Below are 22,692 nucleotides of genomic sequence, written 5' to 3' on the forward strand. Positions count from 1 at the left end.
TTTTTCATCGAAGTAAACTAGAATCAAGAAGAAATATTTAGTTAATTGAGATCAAAATCAATATCTATATTTAAGAATAAAATTATAAGAATATTTGCTTTAATTAGGGATAAGATTATGACTGAAGTTCCAAAGACACATTTTAACTAAACTAAAATTTTATTATTTACGAACTCATTTTTTTTGTAATTTAATATACCTTTTATCTTACGTGGTACACTCCGTAACATTACGCAGTTGAGATGGGTGAGAGATACTGTAATGCCACGTAAGATAAGGTATATGCATTTTGGTCATAGTTTAGGAGTACATATACCTTATCCATTTTAATCATTCTGTTAATCTTTCAATTTTCTTATATTTCATATTTTCTCTGTTTATTTGTCCACTTTAAACTTTGCATGTTTTCTAATTGATGTTAAGTCTTACGTCTTGAAAAATAATTTGAAAAACGGATTATATTGTCTTAAAAATGACAAGTAAAATTGAAGATATTATTTTTAAATACGTAAACAAGTAAAAGTGAACGAACGGAGGAACCGACTTTAAGAAAGAAAAATGCATGAATCTTCCATCATCATCATCTCTTCTTTCTTTCATTTTTCTCCAGATTCTTCCTCCATCTTCAAAAAAAAAACCACAAAAAGATGAGGAATAATAGTAGTAAAACATCTTTTTCAGACACTAAAATTGCCACTTTATTCACTGTTACTTTGTTCTTTCTTGATAATAGTGATTCATTCAAGAACAAGCCAAGAATCACCTTCAACTTTTTCACTTCTAAAAAATGGAAAAACTTAAAAAATCTTGCAAATCTGAAGAAGAAGAACATCAAAATCTCTTAAACCAAGCTGAAAAATCCAATCTTTCTATGTTTAGAGAAACCCCAAAACCCCTAAAAGAAACTGAAATGTCCATTTCTGCAGAACCCCATTTCACCAAGAATGATAGTAATGATAAAGATTTAAACTTTATCACAGAATCACAACAAGAAGTTTTGGTTTGCAGTTCCACCTCTTCTTTTAGAAAAAAATCAAATCTTTTGGTAAACAGGACAAAATCAAGGCTAATGGAACCATCTGAGCAAGATCAGAGGTCTGGGGTTTTGTTAAAAGATAGTGAAATTGAAGAAGATGACCCCTTTTCAGATGAGGATTTACCTGAGGAATTCAAGAAAGTGAAGTTTAGTTTATTAACTGTTCTTCAGCTGGTGAGTTTGGTTTTAATTATTGCTGTTTTGAGTTGTAGTTTTGTGTTTAGTGATTCTTCAGCTGGTGAGTTTGGTTTTAATTATTGCTGTTTTGAGTTGTAGTTTTGTGTTTAGTGTATTGAGGGAAAAGAGGGCTTTTGGGCTTGAATTGTGGAAATGGGAAGTAATGGTTTTGGTGTTGATTTGTGGAAGATTGTTTTCTGGTTGGGTTATAAGGTTGGTTGTGTACTTCATTGAGAGTAATTTTTTGTTGCGAAAACGCGTTTTATATTTCGTGTATGGATTGAGGAATTCAGTGCAGAATTGTATTTGGTTGAGTTTAGTTTTGATTGCTTGGATGTGTATTTTTGATGAAAAAGTTGATAAAATGACTGGTGGGAAGGTTTTGCCTTATGTGTCAAGTATTTGGATTTGTCTTTTAATTGGTGCATACATTTGGTTGTTGAAAACACTTCTTGTTGTTGGAANGTGTATGGATTGAGGAATTCAGTGCAGAATTGTATTTGGTTGAGTTTAGTTTTGATTGCTTGGCTGTGTATTTTTGATGAAAAAGTTGATAAAATGACTGGTGGGAAGGTTTTGCCTCATGTGTCAAGTATTTGGATTTGTCTTTTGGTTGGTGCATACATTTGGTTGTTGAAAACGCTTCTTGTGAAGGTACTAGCTATGTCATTTCATGTTAGTACATTCTTCGATCGAATTCAAGAATCTTTGTTTAATCAGTATGTGATCGAGACGTTGTCTGGGCCTGCATTGGTTGAGATTGATCAATCGGAGCAAGAGGAGGAAGAAGAGAAAGTTATGGTTGAAGTGGAGAAGCTTCAGAGTGCTGGGGCTACATTGCCTGCTGATCTAAAGACAAGCATATTTGCTAAGAGACCGATTGGAACACCACGCAAGACTCCTATGGGTTCTACTCCGAGGAGTTCTGCATTTTCGAGGGTTATTACCGAGAAGGAAAAGGAGGGTGGGATTACTATAGATCATCTGCATAAACTGAATCAGAAGAACATTTCTGCTTGGAATATGAAAAGGCTGATGAATATGGTTAGAAATGGTGTACTGTCAACTTTGGATGAGAAGTTACCACAATCGACTTTCGAGGATGATAATGCTGTGCAGATCACTAGTGAAAAAAAGGCGAAAGCTGCAGCCAAGCAGATTTTTAACAATGTAGCTAAGCCAGGATCCAAGTAAGTTGTTCCCTTAAAAAGAAAAGTAGTTTTCTTATTGTAACTCACTATCTCTTCGTATTGTCGGTGTTAACGACAATTAGTTCTTGCCTTTAAATTCTTATGTTATAATACTGAAGTTGAAATCTTTGTATATCTATGCTCATACTATATGTGACTACCATTAGATTCATCTATTTGGAGGACTTGATGCGTTTTATGAAAGAAGACGAGGCTTCGAAAACAATGTGCCTTATTGAAAGTGGAACTGAAACCAAAGGCATAAGTAAGCATGCTCTGAAAAATTGGGCGGTGAGTATGAAACTTTGCCAATTTTCTGTAAGAAAGAAAGTCCACTTCTTTTCTCGGTTAGATCAGTCGGAACTCATCTCAAAATGATGATTTTTGTATTCATTTCAAGTCATCACCACAAAATGAAGATCGTGTTTTTAAAGAAAAGTGTTGTTTTTTAGCCTAAGTTGAACAGACTCTTCACTTTTGATGCCACATCCGTGTCGGATTCTTCAAAGATACACTACTTTTGGAGAATCTGACACGCATCTGTTGACAATATTTGGAGAGTCTGAGCATAATTTTAGCACTAATATGACGGAATTTGAACGTTCTACTTTGTATTTTTCTTCCAGGTGAACGCATTTAGAGAGCGAAGGGCGCTCGCTCTGTCGTTAAATGACACTAAGACTGCTGTAAACAAGCTTCATCAAATGTTAAATGTCCTTGTGGCGATAATCATATTGGTCATCTGGCTCCTTATACTCAGAGTTGCTACTATGCATTTCTTAGTCTTTTTGAGTTCCCAGATTCTTCTAGTAGTATTCATCTTCGGAAACTCAGCCAAGACGACATTTGAGGCAATCATCTTTTTATTTGTAATGCACCCGTTTGATGTAGGGGATCGTGTTGAAGTCGATAAAGTTCAGGCAAGAAATTCCTCCGTTTCAAAGCGTATGTTTCATTGTGTTTGAACTCGTATACTAAAGCATTTATTTGATCATTGTGTTTCAGATGGTAGTTGAAGAGATGAATATACTGACTACAGTTTTCTTAAGATATGATAACCAAAAGATCATATATCCAAATAGTGTCCTATCGACGAAGCCCATCAGTAACTATTACCGCAGTCCAGACATGGGAGATTCAATCGATTTCTCCATTCATATCTCAACTCCTATGGAAAAGATTGCTATGATGAAAGAAAAAATAACAAGGTATATCTACGATACGTATGTTCATTTTCCAGAAGAAGTGCTCATATTCATTCTTATTACTGGATATATGGGAATTCGTTCTATAACAGTCATTCTTTATAACAAACATTTTCTATAACGTCCAAATTTTCTTTGGAACTGATTTTCATATCGGAACAAACAACGTAGTTATAGAGTGGTTCGTCTTTAATGTCAAAATGCGCAAAGGAAGAGTACTTTTGACTTGCCTCTTAGCTTAAATCATGATAAGTTCTTGATATTCTTCCATCCTTTTTTCGATTAGTTATGGTCATCTCTTTTGTACTGGCAGGTATATCGAAAACAGGAGTGATCATTGGTATCCGGCTCCAATGATTGTAATGAGAGACGTGGAAAACATGAACGGGATAAAATGGTCCGTGTGGCTCTCACACACGATGAATCACCAAGACATGGGAGAGAGATGGGCGAGAAGAGCTCTTCTTATCGAAGAAATGGTGAAAACATTCAGGGAACTCGATATTCAATATCGTATGCTACCTCTTGATATCAACATTCATAACCTCCCACCATTATCGTCAACGAGAGCTCCTTCTAACTGGACAACGTGTGCTTAAAATTGATCGAAAAGACGATCACTAAAGATCATACAAGATGGTTGAGGTGGTTTTTTGTTCATTGTTATTAGATGTCACAAGGTCCATACATAGATTGTGATTACTAATTACTAATTAGATGTTACAAAACTATTGTAATAAGATGTTTTAGGCCAAAAGTTCATTGTAACAATGTTTAACCTTCTTAATGGATCTTCAACTTGACTAATTACACACAAATTTTGTCATAATGAAAAAAATTGTGCAAGCCCAATATAAATAGAGGACTCAATACTATGGTGAAACTCTTACTAAATCTCACAAAAGTTCTTTTCTAATGATATTTCAAGCTTATTGTCTCGATCCTCGATTCAAATTCACACATTAAGTTCACTTATTGTCTTGATCCTCGATTCAAATTCACACATTAAGTTCATTTAAAAGGAAAATCTCTTTCTTTGCCAAAATACACCACTACTAGAAACAAAGTTTTTCTTTCATCAGAATTTTTGTTATAAAATATGATTTTTTTTCCCATCAGAACAGTATTGATAAAAACAGATTCTCATTGAAATATTGAGAGTTTTTCTTTTCTTTTTTACTAAATTAATCAAAATATATATGTCACAATAAACTTAATTGAATAATCTCTCTTTGTAACATCGATAAAATTGAAATGATACAGAGAAAATTAAGGGATAAGGGTCTGAAAAATATCTCAACTTTGGTCGAATTTTTTGTTGCGATACTAAACTTTTATGAGGACCTATTACCTCTGAACTATTTAATAGTATACTTTTTTTATCCTTGAACTATTTTGATAGTGGATTTTTAAATGTGTTCACGTGGACACATTACTATTTATAATTTTAAATTATTTTTTATGTCCACGTAAGCAAATATATATGTTTAAAATACAATATTAAATAGCCTAGGAAAGTAATAAGTCCTCATAAAAGTTTAGTATCGCAACAACAAATTCGACCAAAGTTAATATTTTTTTCAGACCCTTATCCCGAAAATTAACATTAAAATAAAAGTTAGTTGAATATTTAAATCATTTTAATGATTTAGCCTACCAAACCTATCCACTAGTAAAACTTTTTTTTTAAAAAAAATAAATTAGAATAATTAAAATTAGTGGACCCACCTTTAACCAATTGATGAAGAAAAGGATAATGTGTAATATGCTCAACAAAAGATTATAAAAAAACAAATATAAATTCGAAACAACACTAGTTTAGTTTCTTGATTTTCCGATGGCTACTCCGGTGAAAGTGTACGGACCAACTTTATCAACAGCAGTGTCAAGAGTTTTAGCTTGTCTTCTTGAAAAAAATGTTCAATTTCACCTCATCCCTGTTAATATGGCAAAAGGGGAACACAAAAAACCTGACTATCTCAAAATTCAGGCAAGTTTTTTTTTTTTTTTTCGGAATCTTCGTAGCTCAGTTGATTGACTCTTACACTAAATTTAGAAAAAAGGGGGCTTGTTTCTTTTTACTGATTTATCTGTTCTTACTGTTTCTCATTTTTTTTCCAGCCTTTTGGTCAAGTTCCAGCTTATCAAGATGAGGACATCACTTTGTTTGGTAATTAAACTTTTAATCTTCTTAATATTGTAGTAGATAGCCCTAGAAGTATTGGGTCAGTGTAAAGATTTGATTTTTATACTGCATTTGCCAAGAGTAGCTGGTTTTTATAGTAGTGTTATACTGCATTTGCCAAGAATAACTGATGTTTATAGGAGTGCACAATTTGGGATCTTGTTGTTTAATGTAATTTTAGTTTAGCTTACTGATGACATGACACTAGATAGGAAGGTTTGAAGGTAGTGGAGTGTTGTCGTATTTTTTGGTGGGAGAGGCAGAGCTCTCCCCCCCGTTAATCTTGCAGCAGATAGCTCTGGAAGTAATGGCCAGTGTAAAGATTGGACTTTTAAACTGCATTTGCCAAAAATAGCTGATGTTTATAGTAGTGCACAATTTGGGATCTTGTTGTTTAATGTAATTTAGCTACATGACCCTAGATAGGAAGGTTTGAAGGTAGTTGAGTGTTGTCGTATTTTTCGGTGGGAGAGACAGAGGCCTAGTCTCATCTTGCCCATTATCTGAAATCCCCCCCCCCCCTGAATCTTGCAGGAGATAGCTCTGGAAGTAATGGGCCAGTGTAAAGATTGGATCTTTAAACTGCATTTGCTAAGAATAGATGATGTTTATACTTTATAGTAGTTTATGATTTGGGATCTTGTTTTTTCTTAACGCAATATGGCTTACTGAAGACATGACCGTAGATAGGAAGGTTTGGAGGATTAAGGTAGTAGGTAAGCCGAGTGTTGTCGTACTTTTATGTGGGAGAGGTAGGGGTCTAGTCTCCTCTTCTTTGTATCTGGTAGTAACTTTTAGTATTTGCGTAGTATCTTATTCTTCAACTCTTGGTAATACTTGTCGCTACGTTTGCTTTGTTTCTCTTGTCATTTTGCTCTTGTTATTTTCCTTTCAATTCTGTTTTGATTACATTTCCTCTGAACCAAGGGTCTATCAGAAACAACCTCACGAAGTTAAGGTAAGGTAAGGTAAGGTCTAGGTAAATCCTATCCTTCCAGATAGCTAGTATGTAAATTGGGTCTTACGGTATTGTTCATGATGCTTATACTAGTATGCAATTTGGGTTGTACATTGTTGTTAATGATGGTTATATTAGTACGGAATTTGAGGCTCACACTGTAACTTATGATATGACGTTGTTGATGATGCCTAAACTAATCAGTGACACCTAGAAAGTAAGGGGAGTCGTCAACATATAGTTTATATACATGATACTAGTGTGGAATTTGGACCCTATGCTGTTTATGCGGTGTTCTTGTTGATGATGCTTATACGTCTAGTATGTGTTCATGATGCTCATACTAATATGGAATTTGCGTCTTACACTGTTTCGTAATGCTTATACTAACTAAAATTTGGGTTTACATTGTTGTCTGTCTGTGCTTTTGGTAAATCCAGAATCCAGATCTATAAATAGGTACATATGTGACAAATATGGAAGTCAAGGTAACAAGGGATTATATGGAACGAACCCGTTAGAGAAAGCGTCTATAGATCAATGGATAGAGGCAGAAGGACAAAGCTTCAATCCACCCAGTTCAGTTCTTGTATTCCAGCTGGCTTTTGCACCGCGAATGAAGCTCAAACAAGACGAGAACTTGATCAGACAGAACGAAGAGAAGCTCAAAAAAGTGCTTGATGTGTATGAAAAGAGGCTCGGAGATAGTCAGTACTTGGCTGGAGATGAATTCACATTGGCCGATCTCTCTCACCTTCCAAACATCCAATACTTGGTGAACGGGACAGACAGAGCAGAGCTCATCACTTCTCGAGAGAACGTGGGAAGGTGGTGGGGTGAGATATCCAGCCGAGAGTCATGGAAGAAGGTAGTTGAAATGCAGACCTCACCCCCTCCTTCCTAGAACTTGTTGAAATCGTTGTGTTGTTTGTGACATTGGAGTTTTATTTTCCCCCAGATCCCACTCGTGGGATTACACTGGGTATGTTGTTGTCATAGACTAGCTACACCTTCACCTACGAGTTGAATAAAGATCGTTTCCCAACAATACATCGAGGTGATTATCCAGGAAACTGTGTAATGAACATCCACAATACGGTGTATTTATAACACAGACCATCTTATAAGGATGAGAATCGATCTACGGAAACAATAGTTTGAGAAATAACACTTCTAGAAATAGTTTTCGGACTATCTTACATAAAGCTATGACAATGTTTGGAACTGCATTACAATGCAAAATGAACTATATCTCTGCTCCTTCCATTCCTTCTAGTGCCTTTCCTTGTCTTTCTTTGCATAGTTTTTATAGACCTGTATGTATACACTAACAATCAATATCGAACTCGTTCAATACTACAACAACATAAACACAGTGTAATCTCATAAGTAGGGTCTGTATAACACAAACCTTTACCCCCTACCTTAGGAGGTAGAGGTTGTTTTCCTATCGCGTTGCGAGACGGGGCTTGTTCTTTTGGTTGGTAGATTACTCCATTGCAAACATCAGATCCCACTTTGAAATACACCAAATATCCAAAGTCAGTTTTGCCATAAATTTTCCCTTCTACTCGGAGACCCTTTGATTCTAAACAACCTTTGAATAACGTAAAAAAGAACAGTCAGCTACACGAAACATTAAAATGTGATGCATGCAACTTATTCTAAAGTAAATATCATGAAGTGTCAAATGGCAATGTACAAACTTTTAAATTATATTTGGGCTCCAAATTAAAACTATCTACTTCCATGAAGTTTTGCAATTACAAAAAGTAAAATTTTGTAATTATAAATTACATAAAATTATTGGTCATTTTCAAAATAAAAATCTTTATAAAGTCAAAATCATTGAACTAGTTATAATCATAAATACTTATAAAGTGTAATAAATTTTCAGACACATATATTGCACATGTGTCCATCAAATAATACAAATTATATAAATTGATTGGCTGGTTAATGAGTTACATTTTGATATTATTAGATGTAAACATGTCCCAAAAAATAAAAATAATTTTTTTAAAACTTTGATTACTGAATAAAATCATTTTTCGTTGACAAAATATGTTTTGACAATATATATATATAGGTTAAAAATAGATTTAAGAACCTCATAATTCTTATGCAAAATGCATTCTACATTAATATTATTATGCAATATATTTTAGCTAGAATAATTCATGTATAAATAATTTCAAAAGAAAAATGAGAATTTGACCTACCATTTTCCTCATTATTGTTGCTGGAAGAGTGAAAAGCTTCAAAAAAAAAAATAGAAATTAAAAAAATAAATAAATAAATGAAAGTGCACCTTATAGAACAAAAGAATTAACACATTTGATTATTTTGCAAACCATAAAAAAAAGTAATGTAATATGTTAAAGGGCATATTTAAATTAAAAAGATTTATGAACATCATAATTCTTTTGAATTGCATATACAAATTTAAAGCATTTAATATTCAAATCTATAAACATTCATAATTTAGTGAGAATAATTCATATAATAAAATTTTGAAAAGAGAAAAGGTGAAAAAGAAAATTGGCTTACTATTTTCCTCATCATTGCTGCCAGAAGAGAGAAGAGCTTCAAAAAAAAAAATCAAAAAGGTAATTAATTTTTTTTATCAATATATAAAAGGAAGAAAATCCTATTATTAAATAGTATTAGTATTTTAATAGATGTGTCAATAAGTAATGAGTGACAATTGAGGTGCGGGTTTGATTCTTTTTCATAGGCCAATCACATGGATTTTTTTTTGTTATGGGTAGAAATGAGATTCGATTTTAGAATTTGTGTATGCTCTGATACCATATTAAAAGTGTGTGACCATCTCATCTAAAAGTTGAATCTGTTAAAATGTGCACACATTTATTCGTTAATTATATTCTCAACACGCCCCCTCACGTACATGTCTGATTCTTTTTTATAGACCAAGCATTAACACAAGTATTTAAAAATAAAATATCTCGAAGTCATGAAAGATTACGAAAATATCTTTTTTAGTTAATTATATACGAGAATCGATTAGAAAAGACAAGTTGAAAATTAAATATAACTCTAATATAGTAATAACACAAATGTTATGATATATTGGAATAAATAGAAAAAAAATCAAGTCTACTAGTAAATATCATATTTTATTTTGATGGACATGAAATAATTAGAGTCAAATTTGGCATCAAATGTCCCTTCTACTTGGAAACACAGTGATCCTAAATATAAAAAGAATATTGAAACAACTAATGAATAATAAAAAGTATAGTTTGATACACAAAGTATTTCATACTCACTCGAGGTTGGATGTGTCACACCGTAAAGAAGTGTATGCTTGGGACTTATCCTAATAAGTATCAATAGCAAATTTCATGGCTAGAACTGTCATCTATAGGTCACACAGATCACACAAACTAATTTCATTATTTTCATAACCATTTTAAATCATTTTCAACACTAATTAAGATCTACTTAAGATTAGTTTCAACACAATTTTCGCACGATCTAAGCACAAAAGTATGACCAGTTTCAACACAATTTTATCACGATCTAAGCACAAAAGTATGACCAGTTTCAACACAATTTTCGCACGATCTAAGCACAAAAGTATGATGAAGCATAAGTATATTTTTTTGGAGTGTTCAAGGACAAATATTAACCTTTTCATTTTTTCTAAAAGAATTGAGTCAACGATTTAAAGTAAAATATCTCGAAGTCGTGATTAATGATACATGGAAAACAATAGTTCTCTAGTTGCTCCTCGATGTGAATAGAGGCGAGACTCAATAAGATCGAGGTTAAAATTGAATATTTCTCTAGCCTAGTAATAAAATATAAATGTTATTGCATACTAAAATAAATAGAAATAAATCAAGTCTAGTAGGAAATATCAAAACTACAGAAACATACTTGATTGAGAAGACATTATTGTTGAGAAGAGCGACCGCCGTCACAATGAAATTGTACAGAGAAAATCAAGTAACCCTAATGAGCGAAGAAAGAAACAATATATAAAGGTTTAAATTAATCTGGTACGTTCATCACATAATCAATGTATGGACACGATCTATTATATATAGCTACTAGTTATGAAATTTATATTAATTGAGCTACAAATAAAATAAGAAAAAAATGTCATGACATAATCATCAAAATTCAAAAACAAATGGTTCAATTTTGAACTATATGCCCATAATACACTTTACGCCCCAAATGATGACAAGTTATCTTCTCTTTTTCCTTTTCATTTCAGATTTCGAGTTCAAATTTTAAAATTTTTAAGTAAAGAATGATGTTTGGATTTGTATATATTGTATAAAAATGTATATAGATGTAGATATAATGTATAATATGAGTATAAAGTATATGAAATGCCTACAAATAAATAGTGTGTTTATAAAATCTAAAATAAATGTATATATAATGTAGAACATACATACCCAGCTTCTGCATTTCACAAAATAAAAATAAAAATAATAATGACAAAAAAAAATAATACATTTTGGCTATCATCAATTGAAATTTTAGGGCTAGCTTCATGTCAAATATTTCGGCCTAGAGATCATTTGTGTACTTTGTCCAAATACAAAAATAAGTTTTGAATTTTCCCACTTGGCTCAATGACCACATAATATTAGTATATATAACGATATAAATATTAGTTGTGTATATAATAAATTTCGTCTATAATGTACATCGTGCATATCACAATATATATGCCAAATCAATATACATAATGTTTGTGATACATATTTCCTTCCAGATACCATTTTATTAGCAACTTTATTGTATCAGATTTATAAGCTATAAAATATTTAACATTTCATTGAGACGTATTCTATAATATCTCAAAATTAAAGTGTGTACACTATTATGAGAAACAAATAAAATAATTCATCGGTGTATATCTAAAACACATAATTGAGCTCAGAGAATCAAAATATCATAAATGTATCAATCATGAGTACAATCAAGACCTATTCTTTAAACATGTTTTTTAATTGTCTTTGGTTGTTAATCCCCCTAAGTGAAGCTCTTTCTTTCTGAGTTGCTTCGTTGATGGTGAATTATTACTTTAATTCCATATATTTGACACATTTAGTAAAAACATATCATTCTTGAAAAAAAGAATACTATTATAGCATCGTCACAATAAATTTTTAACAGCTTGGTAATGATATCAACAATCCTTGGTCCTGAAATAAAGTTTCACAGTCATACTACATGAATTGTGGCTTAAAAACATGCCACGAATTTTGCTTTCTTTGTGGATATAGCAATGAAAGATTGTTAAGCATTCTTCCATGTCATTGTTCCTTCAACTAATAGAAACATTAATCAAATGAAAATTTTCGAGTGTCAACATATCCAGTAAAATTAAAATTCGAGTACCCTAATAACTTTCAAGTGGTTGAATCTCATATACAAGAGCATCTAATCCTCTATTCTTTTCACGGACCTCAAGACTTTCATTATAGCTCTCTAGGGTCAATTTCAAGATTACTCGAATTTCCTAGCATTTTGAGCACAAAATTAATATCCGATCTAGTGCAAGTTTAAACATACATCGAACTTTCAACTTCTACATCATTTTTCGGATAATCCATGAGACAAAATTTATCCCCCTTTCTAAATAAGAACAATTCTTGTTGAACTAATTGTATCACAAATTATTTGTATCCCTATATCATTTCTTTCAAAATTCATAGAGAAGTCTTTCATCTCACGCAATATGCCTACCTCATTAGCACATCATAAAAGTTCATCAACATACAAAGACTAAAAATATAAACTCTCCCACCCATCTTTTGATTTATACATCAATCAATCGTAATCTCCTTAAATTCAAAAAAAGGTTATGCTACCAGTAAAATACCATCATCGTGGGGATTATTTAAGTTCACATACGATTTTTTTAGCTTATGCACCATTTAACTTTTTTCAATAATTTCAAGACCCTCTAGTTGGTCTATATAAGCTTCCTCCTCAAGGTCTTCGTTAAAATTAATACATGAATAATTGAATTCCACATAACTAATACCTATATAGCTTTAACCAACAATAAAGTGTCAAATTGTGGACTATGTTACATCAACTCCGCCAGTGCTCGACCCTCCAATTACATCCTAATCCCATAAATAGATTAATTTGGAGTTACTCTACCTCCAACCCTAATATTGTGGTTCAAGTCATCAAAGAAGCAAAAAAGGTCGAAAACTCCTAAGAGGTGTAAAAATTATAATTATTTTAGCTATGATTTGTAGAAGTACTATGGTGGACTTTATCAAGTAATCACCAATCTAAAGTTTGATAAGCAAGCAAGACCATCTTATAAGCATGAGAATTAGTTTAGGTAAACATATGTTTAGAGAAACTACAGTTAGGAAATAGTTTAAGACTATATTATTACATATAAGTTTATAATAAGGTTTTGATCCACACAAACATTTACATGTTTATCTCATGCTCTTCTTCTTCTTCTACCATTCATCAGTTACCTTTTAGTAGCAAGATGATGTGTTCATCATGCTCTCTTTGTACTCCTTAAGTTCCCTCTGGTACCTTTCCTTGTCCTTCACCCCATACTCTTGATAGACCTGTATAGTATACACTAACAATTAGTATCACTCTTTCAAGATGTGTTCTGTACGAAGAAAAATATTTTCTTGAAAAAATGAGTTTCTTACTATTTTCTTGTGTTCAGTATGTAAGCAAAAAACTTATTTGAAGCCATGGGTGGGGTTGCGTGCAAATGTGGTGTGTTCGAGGAGAGGGGGGGGGAGGGGGGGGGAAACAATGTGGATGTCACTTATAGACTTGTTTTCTCTATTTCAGTAAAGAAATCATTTTTAATAAATTTCGATCAATTGAACATGAAAAATCAGAAAAAAAAATTTTAATACCGAATGCACACTCAATGGACTATATTGCAAGTGTATTTTAATGACAAGCAAGTTTGGGCCGCCTACATGAATGTTTATCTTCCATGTCACATCTAAAGCCCATGTATGTTCTCAATTTATGATGAATCTTCGTAATACTGAATAGCACTATATGATCGAGTTTAAACATACTTACCATTTTTTCTTCAGGAGATAGATTGTTCCAAGACTCTCCAATCATCTTAGTGAACTCCCTCTCTCTGTGTGGATGAAGAGATTTGAGCATTGCATGTTTTTCAGCAAAGAAGAAGTTGTAACCACTCCGATTAGGTTTTGGACGATTAGGGTCTCCGTTCCTCCTCCTCCTGTTCCTCCGTCCTGAAATAGGTGGTGAGTAGTAAGGCACAATCGCGTTGCAACTTTGTGCACCCAATTTGGAAGAGGATGGTTGAGCTTGTTGATTTGGGTGGTAAAGTACACCATTGAGAACTTCACTTCCCATTTTGAGGGACACAAAGTAGCCACAATCAAATTTGGCAGCAATTTTCCCTTCAGCTTTGAAGCATGAACCTATATTACACATAAAGAGAATTTCAAATAGACAAATGTGAGCAACAAAAAAAGAAAAAGTCAGGTGCACAAAGCATGTTACATTCACGCACGCAAGTTCAGATGACAAATTGATAACTATAACTTACTATTGTGAGTTAAAAATTCACTAATACTATAAAAGAAAATTATGTTATCAATGTCTAACTTAAATTCTTTAATGAAAGTACTAGACTACTTTTTGTCAACCATATATAAAAAATAAGTAATTTAATATTCTGATAAAACTATTAATGAATTTGAAGTCATGACAAATGGCACGTGACAACCAATGAAAAATGAACATGTCTAGCATAGTAATGAAAAAGAAATGATACATCATATATTGAAATAATTAGAAAAAAATATAACCTATTAGTAAAAGATCAAAATCCTTGAACTAGTAAAAAGTGTAATTTAGTCATAAAACACTTTGGTAAATGCATCAAAATTTAAGAAGTTATATCTCGACACGTATTTTAAAAATATTTCAACGTCATGTCATATAACACGTGACAGAAAGTAGATCCTTGATGAGAACAAAGAAAGAGGAGACTCGAATTGATCAAGGTGAAAATTAAATATGTCTAGTCTAGTTATAACACATAAACATAATCGCATATTGAAATACAAAAAAAAATATCTAACCTATAGTAGTAAAAGATCAAAATCCTTGAACTAGTCAGTAGAAAATTTAGTCAAATAACACTTCGTGTGGTTAGAACTTGAGCCATTATATATTGACACGTCTTTTAAAAGTATTTCGACATAATGACATATAACAGGTGTCAGAATGTTGTTCCTTGAAGCGGATATAAAAAGAAAAGAAGACTTGGGAAGATCAAGTGAAAATTGAATATGTCTAGCCTAGTAATAACACATAAATTAAATGTTATTGCTTATTAAAATAGAAATTGAAAAAATTCTAACCTAATAGTAAAAGTTCAAAAGTTTTGAATTAGTTAGTACATATAAAGTGAAATTTAATCAAACTACACTTCCGTGCGTCAAAACTTAAGTTATTATATATTGAGACATATTTTAAAATATATCGATATCATATCATATGATCCATGACAGAAAGTAGTTCCTTGATAAGAAAGAGAAAGAGGAGCCTCCGGAAGACAAAGGTGAAAATTGAAAATCATGTCTAGCATAAAATAATAACACACCAATGTTATCGCATATTGAAACAAATTGAATTATTTTTTTTAATCAAAATAGTAAAATATCAAAATCCTTGTACTAGCTAGTACTTATAAAGTAAACTTTAGTCAAATCTCAAGTTATTATATATTGACACGTCTTTTAAAAATATGTCGATAGCATGTCATAAGAGATCACATGTGGCATAAAGCAACTATTCGATGAGAACAAAGAAAGAGGAGACTTGGGAAGATCGATATGGAAATTGAATATGTACCTAGCCTAGTAATAACACACAAATATTATCGAATATTGAAATAATAGGAAAAAAAATCTAACCTAGTTACAAAAGATAGATTAAAATCCTTAAATTAGTTAGTACTTATAAAGTGCAATTTAAATAACACCTTCGTGCGTCAAACTTAACCAGTTGTATATTGTGAGTTATGACATATCTTTTAAATATATCTCAATGCCATACAGTACGACACGTGACATAAATAGCTCATGTAGTTACCTCGATAACAACAAAGAAAGAATAGATCCGACAAAATCAAGGTGAAAATAAAATAAATTCTAGCACAGTAATAGCACATAATATAATATTATCGCATATCAAAACAAAATAAAACAATTAATTTAGAAAATAATATATATATAATATGAAATTATGCTAACCTTTATCAAACATAGGAACTTCATGTTTGAGAAAGTAAACTTGTTCAAAGTGATGAAGCAAAGTGAAATAATGTTTCCTCAATGCATATGAAGCACTTGTTGTTGTTGGAGAAAATTTGAAAATTGAACTCACTTCTCTCCATTTCTTATCAGCCACTACCTATATATAAAACAAATAATATATGTATATCTTAAAATAATAATAATAATAATAACTATATAATAAAATGAAATAAATTATTATAATAAAAAAAAAGAAAAAATTAACCTTGTTAAAGCCACCCCTTTTAGTCACCTCAACATAGAGAACATGCAAATCAAGATCCTTCCCTCCAATCACAGGAACCCTTAATTAAACAAAATCAAACATTAATTATCTAAAATATATATGCTTTTAACTTATGATTGAATCAAAAAATGAAAGAAAAATAATTCCTCATGAATACACATCGCCCCTTGTCTCCACTCGTCGTGGATGGAATTCGAGAGGATGGATTTTCATCTGAATATTCTTTGAATTAAAAGAATTAAATCATTAAAAAAAATCAATATTATTTGTATATGTTTTGTTTTATCCCTATGATTTTTTGGTGTATTTAATTATTTTAGTGAAAATTCGAAAAGTGACTATAAGAGGAAATATCCAAGGGAATAAAATTGAATCAAGAACAACAAAAGTAAAATTGAAGGTTTTTAATGTGATGAATTGCACGGACGATAAGCATCACATCTCCTCTAAATTTAAGATTGTAGATTCGAGCTATATACGTGCACTTTGTTCCAATATAGAGAGAAAAATTTTGAGACACTGCTTAAATAGAGTCGGATCATTCACAATCTTCTCAACAGACGCTATTAGTGGATTATCTAAATTTTCTTTGACAAAAAATATATGAATTTTAAAAAACAAAGTAATTCCTCATGAATATTATCGCCTTTTGTCTCCACTCGTTACTGGAGGAACTCGAGAAGATGGATTCATCTAAATCTTCTTCAAACAAAAATTCATATCACACACAAAAACTCAAATATTTGTATATGTTTTCTTAATCCCTTTAATTTATTTGTGCATTTATTTTTTAAATATTATTTTTTTTAAAAATCGACTGAAAATCCAAAAGATGTCGTAAAAGAAAAAATGTAAGGAACACAAATTGAAAAAAAAACTACACAATAAAACTAAGTTTTTTTATGTAACGGATTGCTCACAGGTGGTAGGCATTCCACCTTTAACTTTAAGGTGATAGATTCGAGCTACTTACGTGCACTTTATATCTAAAATAGAGTGATAATTATGAAGATATTCTCCGAGTAGAATTGAGTCATGATGTTATTATGAAAAAATTTATGTATTAAAATTCTTTTCATAATTTCATAAATATACTCGCCTCCTTGTCTCCACTCATTGGAGGCGGAACTCGAGACAGAAGGATTCATCTGAATTTTCTTGAAATTAAAAATCATATCACAAAAAAAATCAAATTAGTTGTATATGTTCTTTTTATTCCTTTCATCTTTTTGTGCGTTTATTTTGTATTTTTTTACAAAAATAGTGAAAATTCAAAAGGTGTCTATAAAAAGAAAATGTAAAGAAATTTTTTTAAAAAAAAATCTACAAAGTAAAATTGTGGGTTCGAGCTTCTTACGTGTACTTTATATCAAAAACAAAATCAAAATTTTTGAGACACCTTCTCACAAGACTACATTAGTAGATTCATCTAAATCTTTTTCAAAAAAATCGCGTATACAAAAATCAAAATTATCTATATATGGTTTTTTTTCACCCCTTTGGTCCTTTTATCTATTTATTTATTACATTTTTTTCTAAAAAAATATTTCGCGAAAACCCAAAAGTATCTATAAAGGAAAAAAAATTAAAAAGAGAATAAACACAAAAGTAAAATTAAAAATTTACTTATGCGAAGGCTTGTTCAAGCGATAAGCATTACATCTCTAACTTCAAGGTTATGAATTCGAACTACTTACATACACTTCATTTACACGAAAGAGTGAAAAAATTTTAAAAGCCCTATTAATTTACAATTGTCACATGAAATGTCATTGATAAAAACATCTAAATCTTTTTCGACAAAAAAAAAACCAAATGTATAAACAAAAATAAAATAATTATTTATATATGTTTTTACCCCCTTGATCATTTTTTTCTATAAAAATTAGTGAAAATTCAAAAGATATCTATAAAAGGTATAATATAATTAAAAAAAATTAAATAATCATTTAGATAGTAAGCATTCAACACTTTAATTTAGTAAAAAAAAGGCGAAAACTCCGAGGGATGAAAAAAAAAAAAGTTGCTTACGTGTCCTTTGCGCCCACAGCAGAGTGAAAATTCCTGAGACATTCCCAAAACAGAGTCGGATTATTCACAATCTTCTGGTGAGACGCCATTGGTTGAGGATTCATCTCTCTTTTTACCGCATCGGGAGAAATTAAACCTGTCTGAGACATCACGATGGATAAAAAAATAACCGAAAAATCAAGAAACTAGAAAAACAGAGCAATGGAGTTGGTGAAAAACCAAAATGGATAAAATGTAATGAACAAAAATGAGATAATTTGGGGTTATTTAAGAAGAAAAAAATTGAAAAAATCAAAGTTTTTGAGACAAGTGTTGAAGCAGCGGTTATGTACAGAGAGTTTATAACTTTTGGCTTCTTCTTCATAGCAAAAATAAAAGAACTTTCAAAAGTTGTTGAATATCAGTGGGTAAAGGAAAACTACATTAAATTTTCATTAATATATATATCGATTTTTCGAGTTTCATTAATTATTTATCAAAATATATTTTAATAACCAACATGGATTGTGGTGTAGTAGGTTATTCCATTTATGATCGGAGTTTGCGGATTAAAAGCTCTTGAGATGGAGAGAAAATCTTGTTAAGAGTGTCACTCCCTGTACGAGCCGATTAGGATTTAGTCGAAATTCCAATACGGTTACGAATTAGTGAAAAAACAAAAAGAATAATATTTCATCTGTTTAAAAAAGAATGATCTGTTTTTCATTTTAGTTTGTTTTAAAAAAAATGACCTATTTTTCGTTTTTGTCTATTTAAAAAAAGAACAACTCTTTTCTTTTCTTTTTTTGTTGATATTTTTACTTAAGTTTTCTATGTTACATGTTTAAGACAATAATATTAAAAAATATTTTGAAATATTTGACGTAATTTAAATTTCAATAAAAAACATAATTTAAATCTAGCACCACAAGATTGAGATGTCTTTTTTTGAGTATTTTCATAAATTCATATTTAATCAAATTAGGTCATTCTGTATTAAACGGAAAAAAATACATCAACTATCAATTACTCCCTCTATTTCAAAAAGAATGATTTTTTTCTTTTTTTGGTAACATTTTAAAATCAATTTTCCACGTGGCATGTTTAAAGGCACAAGATCAAAAGGCAATTTTGTACATTTAACCTAATTCTAATTTAGGGCCATGAGATACAAAAAAAATAATAATTACACTCTTAAATTTCGTGTCAAATTAAACTAGATTATTCTTTGTGAAACGAAGAAAGTATACTCTTTTCTAAAATATAACCATAGTTCAAGTAGAAAAAGGAAACAAAGTACTAGTTGAAGTGTAATTTAATCAATGACAGTTGATGATCGTTCGGATAGAAAATATATGTATAAGCGTGATAGTCCAAATATAAAACTCGAAAATTAAGATATTTTAATTTTGATCATTAATTAAAAGTTATGTATTGTCCAAAGTGTACTTGAAAGTGTCTGTACAATTCTAAGTCCAATGTAATGCTATGCTAAAAGCATTAATAATAGGTTCTGATCAAATCTTTATGGTACAATATTGGTGAATATATCCTGCAGGTTCTTTTTGAGTTGCTTACGTACCCTATAAATAACTAGACCATGCTTCAATTAATCCAATCATCTTTAATTGGTGATTTTTTTTTTTAATATAGTGTTCGATATTCGTAATAAAGTCGTAATTGTATTAAATATAGATTAGCTAGCATTGTAAAGTATTCATAGTGTGAGAATTGAATATCGCTTGTTAATAAAGATTTTTTTTAATGTGCTTGACTCGAGTGTGAACACTGGACTTTTTATATATGAATGAAAGAATATGTATTACTCTGTCATAATTGTTGGTCAATAATCAGTAATTACGTTTTTTAATTTATTTTTTTCCGTTCTTGTGATGTCAGTTATTGTTATTATTTTGTTATAAAGAAATTTATTTGTTTGACCCTTTGCATATGAAATAATATTAATTGATAATACACGTGTCGGAGTTAATGATGGATTGAAAGTTTGGAGATGAATCTCGAAGCCTAGAGGGTTTAGGTTAAGTAGGACTAAGAAAGAACACTTGCATTGCAAGTTTTGTGAGGTGCACAAACTTTTTCTTACCTGCTTTCAAATATTTTACTTAAGTCGAGAGTTTATTAGAAAATTTTTTTTTTATAAAATTATACTAAATATGTTATTTCTACGACCTAAATTTTAACTAGGCATGATATTCTTTCTAAAAATAAAAATAGAAAAAGGTTTTTTGAAACTTGAAAGTTTGATAATCATAATTACTTGTGCCCTTAATAAAAATTAAATATGAAATTTACAATTAAATTGAATACAAATAAGAAAATACATATTTCTAATAAATTCAAAAAAAAGTACATTGCGTAAATAGAGACAAAAAAAATATTTAAAAAGTTTCTTGATTATTTATACAGACAATAAAAAGAGGACGGAAAAGAAAAAAAAAAGAAAAGGACAAGTGAATGGAATTAATATGCACTGATCATGACTAAATAATGTAAAATTTTATTTTGTTAAATTACGTAATTAAATTGCATTAATTTTCGCAAGTCTTTTTCTTAAACTTTTGTTATTATTCTTTAGGGGGAAAATGAGATAGGAAATGATATTAATTAATTAATGAAAATCATAAATATATAAAATTTGTTGAGCCTTTCAATTGTGAGCATGTTTGGGTGGTTAATATTTTTTTTATGGGATAATGTTCCTATGTCACTCATTTTTATTGTCTTATATATATGCTTTTATCAAAATATGTACATTTTGGGATTAATTTGCAGCCTTTCAACTATATGATATGAGTTATGATACACCACAACTTTAGATTAATTCTTATTATAAAAAAGATTCTATTTTAGTAAATTAATTGTACAATGAAAAACTGTCATTTTACTCAAAGTATGCAATTTTTCATTTTATATTTTGTGTCAAATTATATTGTATTTAACTTCTTATATATATATATATATATATATATATATATATATGTTGATGACACAAACTAAGATTTATGTTATATTAGTGCGTTTTAATTTAGATAAACTTTATGTTTTGTTATTATTGTTGAGAATAGTTTACTTATAATTATCTTTTAAGCTGAGGTGGACTTGAAATCTGAAAATTTCGTAAAATTTTAAACTTTAAATATATGTCAATGAATACTTTCTTCGTTCTAATTTATGTTAGCATAGGTTGATTAGTTAAAAAAAAAGGAAGATTTTAAAATTGTACTGTCCAAAATAAACCTTGGGCATTTCTGTGACAATAAATGATTTCTTATGATTAAAAAAAGAATTTTAAAGTTTAAATTGATTTTTAATTATAGAAAAATGACACTCTTTCTGAAAAATTTTTGTTTAAAAAAAGTGTCACGTAAATTTTGATAATCGCTTTGAAAGAGGTAATAGGAAAGGAATGTCCAAATAACACTTGATCTAACTTCAAAATAGTATATCTCCCGATGTATAAGGAATTTAGATAGAACTTGAGATTGAAATTCGTAGCTCCTTCGAGTTTAGTTTGAACGTTTCTAAGAATTATTATCCTTATCTCACGTACCAAACGAGTCAGTAGTAGTCCATTTGGTGAAAAGAACATGTATAACTCAAATTATGCTTTCAATTATGGACTATGAAATGTAGAGGCCCAATATTCCCTTTGCAAATCCAGATTTTTCATCAAGTTTGGAATTAGGGCCCAAAGTAAATAAGCCCATTTATTAGTTGTGACGGATTTAGAATTATTATGAGGGTTGAAAAAAAATCAAAAAATAGTGTCTAAGAATTGAACTTTGAACTTCAGTATGAAGTTTAAACCACCTAAGCCACTATTCACTAAGTCATCCTCTAGTCTTGCAGTGTCTAATCTTTCGCCGAGGAAATTTAAGTGAACACGGTCGCCCCTTCCTATATCCGCCCTTGTACACTTGCCCCTTGAAGTAAATCATATGGAAAAATTGTAATTTGAGCAAATTAGTTCTCGTAGATATTTCAATTGCCATGTGAGGATAAATGTACAGAATAATGTCATCATATCGTATTATCATCTTATTGTCATGTTTGAGTTATTTACATGTATATGATCTTTCTATGGACATATCAATTTTGTATTATTTTTTAAAATTTACGATAAGAATTTAATAATTTCATCAATAAAAAAAATTTATAACGTCGATTCGAGCTAAATTCCAACCAAGTGTAGTTGATAATATTTTGTACACAATAATATGCTAAAAAGAAATCATTATAGTGTGGACGAGATGGGAAATATCACATGGCAACTAGCAATTGTCATATGCTTCAATGATTTATTTCTTGAAAACTCAAAAACCTCATATCTA

At 30.5% G+C, this 22,692-nt stretch overlaps 3 protein-coding genes and 1 pseudogene across 3 annotated transcripts; 2 read left to right on the top strand and 2 right to left on the bottom strand.

Moving 5' to 3' along the window:
* The first annotated feature begins 583 nt into the window (after window positions 1-583).
* On the top strand, window positions 584-4,420 carry LOC107005528 (mechanosensitive ion channel protein 6-like). The gene is made up of 7 exons (XM_015204142.2): window positions 584-1,210; window positions 1,275-1,522; window positions 1,717-2,403; window positions 2,571-2,694; window positions 3,030-3,323; window positions 3,409-3,611; window positions 3,922-4,420. The coding sequence occupies exons 1-7, from the start codon at window positions 788-790 to the stop codon at window positions 4,205-4,207; spliced, it is 2,265 nt and encodes a 754-aa protein (XP_015059628.1). The 5' UTR covers window positions 584-787; the 3' UTR covers window positions 4,208-4,420.
* Window positions 4,421-5,383: 963 nt separating this feature from the next.
* Window positions 5,384-8,002, top strand: LOC107007458 (glutathione S-transferase-like). Its single transcript, XM_015206085.2, has 3 exons — window positions 5,384-5,598; window positions 5,730-5,778; window positions 7,192-8,002. The coding sequence occupies exons 1-3, from the start codon at window positions 5,446-5,448 to the stop codon at window positions 7,653-7,655; spliced, it is 666 nt and encodes a 221-aa protein (XP_015061571.1). The 5' UTR covers window positions 5,384-5,445; the 3' UTR covers window positions 7,656-8,002.
* Window positions 7,833-10,716, bottom strand: LOC107007459 (annotated as a pseudogene).
* A 2,337-nt stretch (window positions 10,717-13,053) lies between these two features.
* On the bottom strand, window positions 13,054-18,754 carry LOC107005746 (high mobility group B protein 9). The gene is made up of 5 exons (XM_015204400.2): window positions 18,362-18,754; window positions 16,310-16,388; window positions 16,042-16,201; window positions 13,826-14,199; window positions 13,054-13,344 (listed from the first exon to the last, which is right to left on the bottom strand). Exons 1-5 carry the CDS (start codon window positions 18,508-18,510, stop codon window positions 13,249-13,251), a joined length of 858 nt encoding a protein of 285 aa, XP_015059886.1. The 5' UTR covers window positions 18,511-18,754; the 3' UTR covers window positions 13,054-13,248.
* Between the last annotated feature and the right edge of the window lie 3,938 nt (window positions 18,755-22,692).

Source organism: Solanum pennellii, chromosome 12, assembly GCF_001406875.1.
Source record: "Solanum pennellii chromosome 12, SPENNV200".
In the NCBI taxonomy this organism is placed as follows: Eukaryota; Viridiplantae; Streptophyta; class Magnoliopsida; order Solanales; family Solanaceae; genus Solanum; species Solanum pennellii.